Source organism: Eucalyptus grandis, chromosome 7 (assembly GCF_016545825.1).
Source record: "Eucalyptus grandis isolate ANBG69807.140 chromosome 7, ASM1654582v1, whole genome shotgun sequence".
NCBI lineage: Eukaryota > Viridiplantae > Streptophyta > Magnoliopsida > Myrtales > Myrtaceae > Eucalyptus > Eucalyptus grandis.
Window position 1 is genome coordinate 16,026,948 of NC_052618.1, and position 12,343 is coordinate 16,039,290.

At 38.0% G+C, this 12,343-nt stretch overlaps 1 protein-coding gene and 1 long non-coding RNA gene across 2 annotated transcripts; one reads left to right on the forward strand and one right to left on the reverse strand.

Moving 5' to 3' along the window:
- Positions 1-4,629: 4,629 nt before the first annotated feature.
- LOC120295255 lies at positions 4,630-7,077 on the reverse strand. Its single transcript, XR_005552607.1, has 2 exons — positions 6,237-7,077; positions 4,630-4,887 (listed from the first exon to the last, which is right to left on the reverse strand). It is a non-coding gene; the product is annotated as an uncharacterized LOC120295255 (long non-coding RNA).
- A 3,007-nt stretch (positions 7,078-10,084) lies between these two features.
- LOC120295602 (omega-hydroxypalmitate O-feruloyl transferase-like) lies at positions 10,085-11,933 on the forward strand. Its single transcript, XM_039316850.1, has 2 exons — positions 10,085-10,535; positions 10,862-11,933. The coding sequence occupies exons 1-2, from the start codon at positions 10,113-10,115 to the stop codon at positions 11,753-11,755; spliced, it is 1,317 nt and encodes a 438-aa protein (XP_039172784.1). The 5' UTR covers positions 10,085-10,112; the 3' UTR covers positions 11,756-11,933.
- Positions 11,934-12,343: the final 410 nt, after the last annotated feature.

Sequence of the window (12,343 nt, forward strand, 5' to 3'; positions counted from 1 at the left end):
CATATGCTGATTGGGATGTCTCCGATCTAATGCGTGGTCATACTCCTAAAGGAGGTGATTGTGTATTAGTTCATGGAGGGATACATGATGGTGTGGTAGATGATTGACTGATCCTAGTGGTTCATCTGCCCAAAGGTGATGAATTCACGAATATTAGAATATATTCTCATAACCGCTATCATGTGGGGAGTGTACAACTGCATGTCATGTATTCTGCCCAAAGGTGATTATATGATTATGCGTGCAACTCTCTAGATGTGTACTCGTACATTAAGTTACACGGTGTTCACATGATGCTAATTATATATATTGCTTGTTTTTCAGTCACATTTTCTATAATTAATAACTTCATTATTATTGAGGTTTTTACTATTTCAAATATTAAGTAGTGGACATATGATTTGCTACTTGAGAAAAGAGCAATAGAATTTGCTTACTGTCCATGAAGCGTTCCATTCAGGAACACTTGAAAAGTGGCTTGTCTACTGACTACACTGCTAAAAGATGATGAAAGCTTTAATGGCTTAAAGTTATGTATTTTCTAATACTGAAATTATGACACATCTGCAAAGATTATGTTTAAGTTCCAATGGCATATACATCTCGTATATGGTTGAAGGGGTTGTATCCAAAATTTTCTATTCAAGGAATAATTTCACACATGTCTAAAGGAAGAGTAGAAAAGTTAACAATGTTGATATTATGTCTACTCTTAACGGTTATCTAAAGACTTCTATAGATTATTATGGAAGTAAAATGACTGAGATAAAGAATAAAATAATTACAATTAGTCTTAAAATGTTGTTAGGCTTAATAGTGTCCGTGAGTATTTTGGCAAGTATGACAATGCAAAATAGCTTAAAGGGTCATTTGTTAAATACTTGATAGATTCTGGGGTGGTAACTTAATTACTATGCCTGAAAATCTTGACAAAAAAATTTGGCTGAAAGGCATATTGCATCATAATAAACATAGTGATGAGTATGATTAGTAAGAGTAATTTATCGATCTTCGTGGGCTGATATTTTGAAAGCAACCTTTTCACATACAAAAGGTATTTTTTATCAAAGTTATTTCATAAACTTCTTTTGTGTTATAGACTGGACATAAATTATTTTAATCATATTAAATTTAGAGGTATCATGCAGAAGTGAGGTTATCTAATTCAATATTAAGTGTGTTGGAATTTAGATCCATTTGGAATTATTTTGTATCTTACTCAGATTGTTCAAAGGGGTATCAATTTTATGACCCTAAAGAAAGTACAAGTATTATGGAATCACATACTGTAAAGTTTCTACAGTTCAACTTAATTGTAAAGGATAGCTGCTCTCAGACTATTAAGGATAATAATACGATGGAAAATCACCGTGTCTTTGTCTTTGCCTAGACTAAAAAATTTTGGTACAGATAATTATTGAATCTCCTATACCATAAACTAAATTTGTTGAGGTTTAAGGTACTATTCTTGATATAGTTTATGATGAAATTTTTTCAAACCTCTCAAGTATAGAATGAAGTGGTGGTAACTTTACTCGAGAGATTTGTTAGAAAAAGACGATCAGTTATTCCATTAAATTATATAGTCTATTTGTGAGAGCATGATTGCAATATCCACTATATGGTTGATGTAGTGGCATATTCATAAATGTCATTTCTTGTTCTCAATCAAGTATGTGATTAGATGCCATAAAAGACGATATACAATCTATGAAACATCATAGTGTTTGGAAACTAACTTACTTGCCTAAAGATCACAAGTTTATTAGTTGCAAATTGGTGTACATACTTAAAAGGATTTCAAAGGAAAATTGTGAAGTTTAAAACTAAACTTGTAGCTAAAATTTTCACTCTGGAAGAGGGGTGTATAGTTTATAGTGAAGAAATAATTATTTCTTTCTACTATTTTTAAAGATTCTTTCAGAGTGAACTTGTCATAAATAATTTATTTTGATATGGAGTTACATTAAATGGATACAAAATCTACATAGTGCAACTGGATAATTTTGTAGCAAATTTAAGTAAACTTGTGTGTAGACTGAAAAGTTCTAATTCATGGTCTTAAGCAAGTTTCCAGACAATATTGTTAAAGTTTCATAGTGCTGTTATCTTGTTCAATTGGGAACAAGGTAATTCAATATACTGCAAGGTCAATGGAAGGAAATTTATTTTTTCTCATACTCTATGTACATGATATTTTGCTTACAAGTTGTGACCTTGAAACATCTTATATCATTTGTACTGAGATCTGTAAGGATTGTTTTTGCCATATTATATTAGATTTTCTCGGAGAACATTTGCTAATTGTATATTGGAAATATTCAATATACATCATTGCAAGCCAAGAATTGCTCCTGTTGTTAAGGGTGATGGACTAGATCTATCACATTGTCCTTATTTAGATATTGAGAAAATCTAATTAAAGTGTGTACCTTGTGTCAATGCATTTAAAAGTATAATGTATGCTTGAATTTGCACTAGACTAAATATTGTCTTTGTGATGGGACTTTTAGGTAGATATCGGTCAAATCTAGGACGTGATCACTTGGTTGCTGTCAAGAAGGTTTTAAGGTACTTAAAGAGGAGATGAGATTATATGTTAATTTATAGACATGTTCAATTATTACAGTTAGTAGGGTATTTAGATGTAAATTTTGTTGGTTGTTTTGATAACATGCAATCAATAATGGAATACATATTTATGTTAGTAGGAAGTGCAATAAATAAAGTTTTGTGTCATCTTCTACTATGTAAGCAGTGTTAGTAACATTCTTTTAGGCTGTTACTTGGGCATTTAGGCTCCAGAACCTCATGAAGGAGTTAATCGTTTTAACTTTATGGATATACCCATACGGTCATATTGAGATAACAAATTTGTAATATTGTTTATTTACTACAGAGGTCTCAATGGGTCTAAATATATGATGGTCAAAATTTTTTACCAAAAGGAAACGGTACAAAAAGGTGACGTCATAATATATCATATTTTCACAGATGATATGATTGCAAATCCACTAATTAAAGGCCTACACTCATGTGTATTTGAGCGACATGTCATTAGTATGGGTTTAGGAACATCATGAGATGCTATTGTTTAGTAGGAGATATTTTGGCTTTACTCTGATAAATGTTTCATCTATGTTCATTACACTTTGTAACGGTTTGATATGTATCGACTTTTGCATTCAATAAAATATTTTGAATGTGTTGTTATTATGTTGAATATATATTGATAAAGTCTCAAGGTACTATATAAACCTTGAGTAAAGGCCAGGGGCATCCGATTATTAGCCTTGTCCATATGTCCTGTTATATATAAAGAAAGGTTAACTGTAAGGACAAGACCTATGTGGGTTCATTGGAATCATAAAGCATTCTCTAGTGGCATAAGTTTTTGTGACGCCGAAGGTAAGAGAATGGTGACTGACAAATGGGATCTCTTTATAAGAAATGTTATGCATTTGTCACACTATCATATTGAATCTATATCAATAAAGTTGAGAGCACTCGTGACCATGGAAGGCTCTGTGTGTATACATGTAGTTACCGCTATAATTTGGTGTTTAAGAATTTATGGGATATGATTGACTATTAAGAATCCGGACCAAATGTGCGCACATACGGTACGATTTCAATTAATATAGTCTAAGTGGGAGAATGTAAGAGTTTTCCTAATGTGGACTACATTAATTGATATTGTAATTTACTATTTTTATGGTTACCGTAAAACATGGTTGGTCTAAGGTGAGATAAAAAGTATCTTAATTAGTCTAATATGGGACTAGCTAGTGTAGGTCGAGTTGAGCCTGGCTTGTAATGAGAGGGCCTGGCTAGAAACTCTATAAATAGTGCTCAAGTCTCTCCTCTAATCTTAATTCTCACATGTATCCTCACCTAAGGGGCGTTTACCTAACGCTAAACGTGAGGGGGCCGCCTCATTGAGCCAGTGATACGGAGGGCAATAGAGGAGAATCACTTGCGCATGGAACATTGTGTTTCCGCTTCCGCTTCAAGAATGATGGATCATAAAACAGGTGTGTTAATCTTTCTACTCAATTATGCATGTTCTTGTTCTAGTTATGGAGATCTTGGAGTTACGCAATTTGCGTTCAACAATAAATATCTGAAATCATTTGATATAGGACTACACGGTCTGCTTCTACTTTGGAATCATAGGTGACTATTAGTTTTTGAATTTGTTTGTCGGAGAGATGAGCTACTCATGTATCCATCTTTAACTATTGTAGTTTCTGCTATAGGCAAAGGGTAGAGACTAGATTACTGTTGTTGTTGCTGTTGTTGCTGTTGTTGACAGTCTGTTCTACTTTGGAATCGTAGGTAACTATTAGTTTTTGAATTTGTTCGCCGGAGAGATGAGCTACTCATGTATCCATCTTTAACTATTGTAGTTTCTGCTATAGGCGAAGGGTAGAGACTAGATTATTGTTGTTGTTGTAGAGACTAGATTATTGTTGTTGTTGTCATGTCCCGATCCTCGGACGCGCGCACATCCTTCTACTTGGTCGATTTTAGAATGCGATATCCTAGGACTATGTATCGCCGATCCTTTCTTTTATTAAGCACATGCGGAAGCAGTTATAAATCCCCAGACAATAAAACAATAGGATAGAAAAGCAATGCCATATTTTCATATTGAAAACGCATAACCACACTTTTATACATAGCATAACAGGCTTTCATTATACTTCACAGTACTATTCACCAAGGTCTGATTTAACAAATCTACAAATATTCACAAGGTTTTCAAAATGGGGGAGGTTTCAATCCTTCTGCAGGTCGTACTCAAAATCATTCTCTTCACCCTCCTCTGATTCCTCGCCAAGCTTTTCATGGAATCCTCCTCTTGAAGATCTTCCATCTAAGACCCTGAAATTGGTTTTTACAACAACCAATGAGACTATGTCTCAGCGAGTCCTACCCCCTAAGACTCGATTAGGAAACCAATACATCACTAGGTTACCTAGCACAACACGAGTCAGATGACTTACATTGGCATCAGTTTCCAACCTACAATTTAAGGTTACGCACATATGCCTCATATATTGCATTAAAACATTCAATCAATTCACAACCTCTGGATCAACTCATTGATCAATCAACCTAGTCAATTCACATGTCATTCGAACCACCTCTCGGTCACATCAACACCATACTTTATAATCTCCATTCGGGTACTCAGTCACAGAGCCAGATGAATGCTCTCGGGCGTCTTTTTCGCCAAGGTGACGTACTAATTACCGATCACGATAATCTCCAGCAGTACACTTAGTCACAAAGCCTCATTAATGCTCTCGGGCGCTGCTTCCGCCAAGGTGACGTGTATAATGGACAACACTCGTGCGTTTTTTAAGGCACCGTTTTCACCAGTGATATCCTCCATCACCGAACCACATATGTCCATACTGCTGCATGTAATAGACAACGCTCGTGCGTTCTTTAAGGCGCCGTTTTCACTAGTGATATCCTTTAATCACCAAACCACATATGTCTCATTACATCGTTTCTGATTGGTTTCGGTCGAGAATTTCCCCAATTCACTTTCACAGTTCTCTCTGATTTACAGATCATTACAGCATTATCGATGCTAAATAATAACACTCGGCCATCAACCAATCAATCACTCAATTTCATTCAATCTGGGATAAATCCCTAATTTGCACAATCAATTCAATTCCGCGCAATGTAGAGCTCAAATAAATAAACGGATTACACCACAACAATCAGCACGAAATTCCGGTCACTGGCCATCCCGGGTGAATTTCCGGAAAATAATTAAATAAATAATTAATTTCGAAAATTAAATAAATAAATACGATAAATTCAATTTAGCATAATATAAAGCTCAATTAAATAAATGGACTGCACCACAATCATCAGCATAAAATCCTTGTCACTGGCCATCCCAGTTGAGTTTTCGGGAGATAAATAATTAAATAAATTAATTTCGAAAATTAATATTAAATTCCTAAAAATTCCTTCTAAGCCCAAATTGCTTAAATAATACCCGATAAGGGACGGGAAAATCCTAAGATGCATTCAATAATTAATAGGACATGTCTACCTACTAATTACACCATCAATTTAACTAACATGCATCGACGAGTCTCTAATTTAATTATTTTAATCTAATCTATCCACCTAATTGCAATTAATTAAATATAATTAACCCTTAGGCATATTAGTCTACTAATAAAGCATTAGTGAGTAAAACTCACTTGCACAAAACGAAGACCGGGACACTGCGACGACGACGCAACGGCGGCTGAACTTGGGCTTGAAACAAAGCTGAATTGGGCCTGCCTTTCAAACAACTTGGGCTGAAGCTTGGGCCAAAATTTGCTGGGCTTCAATTCTAATTGATGATGGGCTGAGTTCACAAGGAAATTGCTGGGCCTCAAGATGTCAAACGGCAGGCTGCTTGATGGACCAAAATGCTGATCATTTGGGCTGCGAAGTGGACTGTTATTGGGCTACTCGCTTGAGAATCACGGAGTTCTTGGGCCCATGAAATTTCGATGGAACCGTGGCGTTGAAGTGGCGAGAAGGAGCAGCTTCATCTGGGTCATAAGGGAGTCAACAAAGAGGAGAGCTCCACCGTTCGTTGACGTAGGCGTGAGCTGAAGACGCGTGGAGACTTCCTCCTTCGGTGGTGTTGGCGAGCTGGAGAGAGGACGCGCGCCGACTTCAATCCTGTGGAAAGCAGGTCGATAAAACATGCGTCTGCTGACCGAAGAAGTGGACGACGCCTGGCAGAAGACACGGATGGAGGAGCGGCTTCAGTTTCGGTGGAGGGAAGACGTGGGCTTTGCTGGCTTACGGTCAACAAAAGGGAAAACTTGATGGTTTTGTTGACTGAGGGAAGGTAGGCCGTGGACATGTGGCGCTGCAGCTTCAGTGAAGTAAAAGAAAAAGAAGAACAGCCGAGGAAATTAAAGCGAAGCCAGAGGTTCACACGAAGGAGATGAACGGCGGTTGAGCTGGTGTTGCTGGCTGCTTCTGTTTCCGCTGGCTTCTTCGTTGCTGCAGGCATGCAGAATGGAGCAAAGAGGAGAAGTCTTGGACGACAGCTAAGTTAGAGGGAAGAGAGAGATGGATAGAGATGAATTTGAGGAGCCCACCAGCCTTCCTTTCCACATGATTATCCCCTCAAACCCTTCCTACCAATTCTTCTTCCTCACCAGCCAACAACGCACTCTCCAACACATCTCGATTGGCCCAAAAATCTAGGGGAAGGGGCTACGAATTTTTAAAATCATGGCTTCAAATGGGACACTCATCACATCTCAATTTCATCTCATATGGTCTCCAAAAATCAATTTAAAGTCCAAATTAATGCTGTCCTCCTTTAAATCCGAATTTCACAATTTTTTTTTGGGACATCTATTTCTTCGAAAATTTCCCAAATTCGATGTCCAATTTGATGTAGAAAAAGCTCACATAATTTCTACAAGTCCTCCTCGCCATATGGCTCAGCTTGCAAAACAAAATTTCATTTAATTTGGCCTATTCGAATTTCCGTTGATTTTCGTAGCGTCCGAACCGATTTTTCCGTAAAAATCTCGGAATCTCCAAAAAATCTTCTGAGACTGAGTTGACATTCCTAAAATAGCTTGTGACATCACCGAACTTTCGATTTCTGAAATCTAACTCAAATTGACGGTTAATTTCACTCCGGTGTGCTTTTAGCGTGACCTAGACTACCGGGTAGTTTTCAGAACTTTTTAGGGCAATTGACTCATGGTCGATTTTCTTCGAGCCACAATGAACCCATTCGACATATTGGCGACTCTCGATTGTCGTGAAAATCTTGAGGGCTCGATTACAAACACAGAGTACCAAAACGACAGAAAAATCAAATTAGTGCCGGTCAACAAGAATTTTCCAATTTAGTGGAGTCACCCACGATCGGCCACACATCTCGGTCGAATCGACCTATCTCTCGATCTCCATTTGATTTTTTTTATTAACTGTGCAGTATTGACCTTTAAAGATGAGTACGGTCGAGAAGGCGATTCCCGGTCGGGTCTCAAGTCTATTGCCTTAATATTCTTAATGGCTTATCCATTTAGTCTAGTTATCTCGAGTGATCGGCTCCAACAACCCATGGACGCATCAATGAAATCAGAGTTAATTTAATAGAAACAATATTGAAAATTCCGTATGTCACAGTTGTTGTTGTGGTTGTTGTTGTCATTGTGGTTGTTGTTGTGCGTCGTTGTTGTTGTCATCGTTGTTGTCGTTGTTGTCGTTGTCGTTGTTGTCATTGCCGTTGTTGTTGTCGTTGTCGTCGTTGTTGTCATTGTCGTGGTTGTCGTCGTTGTTGTCGTTGTCGAGGTTGTCGTTGTTGTCGTTGTCATTGTCGTTGTTGTGGTTGCCGTTGTTGTCGTCGCCGTCGTTGTTGTCATTGTGGTTGTTGTTGTCGTCATCGTCGTCGTCGTCGTTGTTGTCGTTGTCGTTGTCGTTGTTGTCGTTGTCGTTGTTGTGGTTGTCATTGTTGTCGTTGTGGTTGTCGTTGTTGTTGTTGTTGTTGTTATTGTTGTTGTTGTTGTTGTTCTTTATTCAAATTGATTGCAAAACTGCAAATGCTCATAGAAAATCAACACTTTTAAAAGAAAAAATTTCTTAAAATAATCGCTTGTATCACTTAGCATAATGAATGTGATGAAAATATTTTCATCATTAATGATAATCTATAGATATAGATTGTTACTAATAATAAGAATATTTATTTTAGTTAATCGGTTAATTTTCTTAACGTTTCATAATTGTTATCCACGGGATGGGTACCGCAATTCTCAGAGGAACGTTTAAGTCATTTGAGGATGAAAGCAAGAACGGTACATAGCATGCGCATTTTGAATTTAATATGCATTTATTCAAATATATAATAATATATTTACATTTAATTGACAAGATCATGTAATTTTCATGCAACCAATATAAACAAATATGGTTGGTCAATTTCGTATATGACTAATCAGTGTAAGAGTTTTCCTAATGTGGACTATATTAATTGATATTGTAATTTACCGTTTTATTACGGTCAGGGTTATCAACACTTTTAAAAGAAAAAATTTCTTAAAATGATCGCTTGTATCACTTAGCGTAATGAATGTGATGAAAATAGTTTCATCATTAATGATAATCTATAGATATAAATTGTTACTAATACTAAGAATATTTTATGTTGGTTAATTGGTTAATTTTCTTAATGTTTCATAATTGTTATCCACGGGATGGGTACCGCAATTCTCCAAGGGACGTTTGTGTCATTTGAGGATGAAAGCAAGAACGGTACGTAGCATGCGCATTTTGAATTTAATATGCATTTATTCAAATATATAATAATATATTTACATTTAATTGACAAGATCATGTAATTTTTCATGCAACCAATATAAACAAATATGGTTGGTCAATTTCGTATATGACTGATCATTGTAAGAGTTTTTCTAATGTGGACTATATTAATTGATATTATAATTTACCGTTTTATTACGGTCAGGGTTATCAACACTTTTAAAAGAAAAAATTTCTTAAAATGATCGCTTGTATCACTTAGCATAATGAATGTGATGAAAATATTTTCATCATTAATGATAATCTATAGATATAGATTGTTACTAATAATAAGAATACTTTATGTTGGTTAATTGGTTAATTTTCTTAATGTTTCATAATTATTATCCACAGTATGGGTACCGCAATTCTCGAGAGGGACGTTTGAGTCATTTGAGGATGAAAGCAAGAACGGTACTTAGCATGCGCATTTTGAATTTAATATGCATTTATTCAAATATATAATAATATGTTTATATTTAATTGACAAGATCATGTAATTTTCATGCAACCAATATAAACAAATATGGCTGGTCAATTTCATATATGACTGATCGGTGTAAGAGTTTTCCTAATATGAACTATATTAATTGATATTGTAATTTACCGTTTTATTACGGTCAGGATTGTTTGTAGCAATTAGCAAGTCGTACATTTACCATGGTATCGCCAATGCCTGCGGATAAATAAATACAGCTTCGATTATTCTGTGCAAAGAAGCAGACAATGAGAAGCTGAGAAACACTAGAGCTATGCTAAAGCTTGATGTGAAGATCACGAACGCAGTTCATGTTTCTCCGGCGAGGGAAACGTTTGGCGGGCTTTACCCTCTCTCAAACCTCGACCAGACCTTCCCGTTGGTGATTGAGATCGTGTTCGCCTTCAATGGCGAAGGGAGAGGAAGGTGTTTCGCCGCAATTGAGACAATCAGAGAGTCACTGGCCAAGGCATTGGTCGAGTTCTATCCATTCGCGGGCAGACTTGTCATGGGGATCGATGGGAGGATGGCAGTGAGATGCACTGGAGAAGGTGTCCCATTTGTCGAAGCGACGTCGGAGGATGACATCACAGCGCTGGGCGATATTAGCACCATCAATCCTGCCATGCTGCGAAAACTTGTGAAGCACAGTGATGGAGCCCCGACCATATTGGAAGTACCTTTGCTGTCGGTGCAGGTAAATACTCTAGAAATGTTGGTCGTGCTGATTCTGGCGTTCCCCTGCATTAGTTCATCGATGAATCATATATTAGACAGATTGTACGAGAATTATGGCTACTTTGTGCGAGATTTTTCTTTTGGGACAAGATAGAAGGAGCAACATAGTGCTTTTGAACAATTTATCTAACAAAAAGAGATCGTTTCTGCACTGCTTTTTTCTTTTTATCATTCAACCGCTTGCGGAGCAGCATGTTCTTCAGGACTCGTGCAAGGGGATTTAGACTTTCCAAGACTGACATACACATGAGTAGTTATCCACTTACAGTTTATCATGAAATCCAGGTGACGACGTTCAAGTGTGGAGGGATCGTCGTCGGCATCGTTATGAATCACGTCCTCGTCGATGGGAAAGCCCTCGCGGACTTCATAGCTTGCTGGAACGACCTAGCTCAAGCCAAGCCACCATCAGTTCTTCCCTTTCTTGATCGATCGGTGTTGTGCCCGAGGCAACCTCCGCGCATCGATCTCCCCCACCATGAGTATGCTCCGAGAGACCGGCAGCCTGGACTCGTGGTCGACCCCGAAACCAAGCCCCTCGTTTACAGATCGTTCTGCTTCAAGCCACACGCTCTCATTCAGCTCAAGAAAGCGGCAAGAATTGCAACCCAGAATGGCTCTTCCGTAGTCCCGACGACCTTCGAAATCATATCGGCGCTCGTGTGGATCTCGCGAACCAAAGCTCTCGGAATTGGTCATCACGAGACGACGAAGCTTCTCATTGCAGTTGACAGTCGCTCCAAGTTTGACCCCCCTCTGCCGAGTGGCTACTTCGGGAACGGCATCGCTTTGTCCTGTGCTGAGTGCAGCGCCGGCGAATTGACCCGCAAGCCCTTCTCGTTCGCTGTCCAAATCGTGCGTGAGGCCCTTGCATCCGTCACCGAGAGTTACATAAGGTCGGCCATCGACCACATCGAGCTGAACAGGGTCCTTGTTGATTGCGAGGGCAACTCTTGCTGCATCAGCAAATGGAGCCAACTCCCTCTCTACAAGATGGATTTCGGGTTCGGGAGGCCATTCCAGGTGGCGCCGGCGACAGTCCCTGACAACGTCATCTTTGTCGTTTCCCAGAGCAGGGAGAGTGATGACTTGGTTGTGTCCTTGGGGCTTACTAGCAATGCCATGGATGTTTTCTCGAAGTTGATTCAGCATGAGCTCACGGTGAAAAGCAAGTTCTAGTCTCATCCATGGATATGAGTATATGAAGCTTAGTTTTCGAGCCCCTGGTTTTAAGTAGGACTAGCGCAGTGGTGTTGCGCTGCTTGTGCCTGTTGTTTTATATGATATGCTTCCATCAATAAAGTGATGTACTTTCCAAAAAAGGGAATCTTATAAATACAAATGTCAATTTATGAAAGAGCGCCCATTGCATACACTAGTAATGTGAGAAAAAGTTCTAGGCATGTAGTTTTGTACACCATTGATAGGATATTAAGAGTAAATTAAGGGCATATGAGGCCATTTGTGTGAGAAAATATTAACTACACAAGTTGTGGAAGGAAAAGAAAGTGAAAAAAAGAAAATAAAAAAGAAGGGAGAAACGGCAAAGAAGAAGAGAAATGGAGGTGTGATTTTGCAAGAGGAGAGAGACAAGGAGAGAAAAATTTGACAAATGGGCCATTCGTGGACAGTTGCTTAATAGATGGGCATCTACTTTGTGGTGCTAGCACAACTTGTGTAGCTAATATTTTTCCTTAATTTTGAGTAAGACTAGCATAGTGATGTTGCGCTCCTCATGCCTGTTGTATTATATGACATGCTTCCATC

Bases quoted from the DNA above. Each gene is read 5' to 3' on its own strand.
- LOC120295602 (XM_039316850.1), top strand. From the start codon at position 10,113: ATGCTAAAGCTTGATGTGAAGATCACGAACGCAGTTCATGTTTCTCCG. The intron at 10,536-10,861 runs GTAAATACTCTA...CATGAAATCCAG, and splicing joins TACCTTTGCTGTCGGTGCAG to GTGACGACGTTCAAGTGTGG.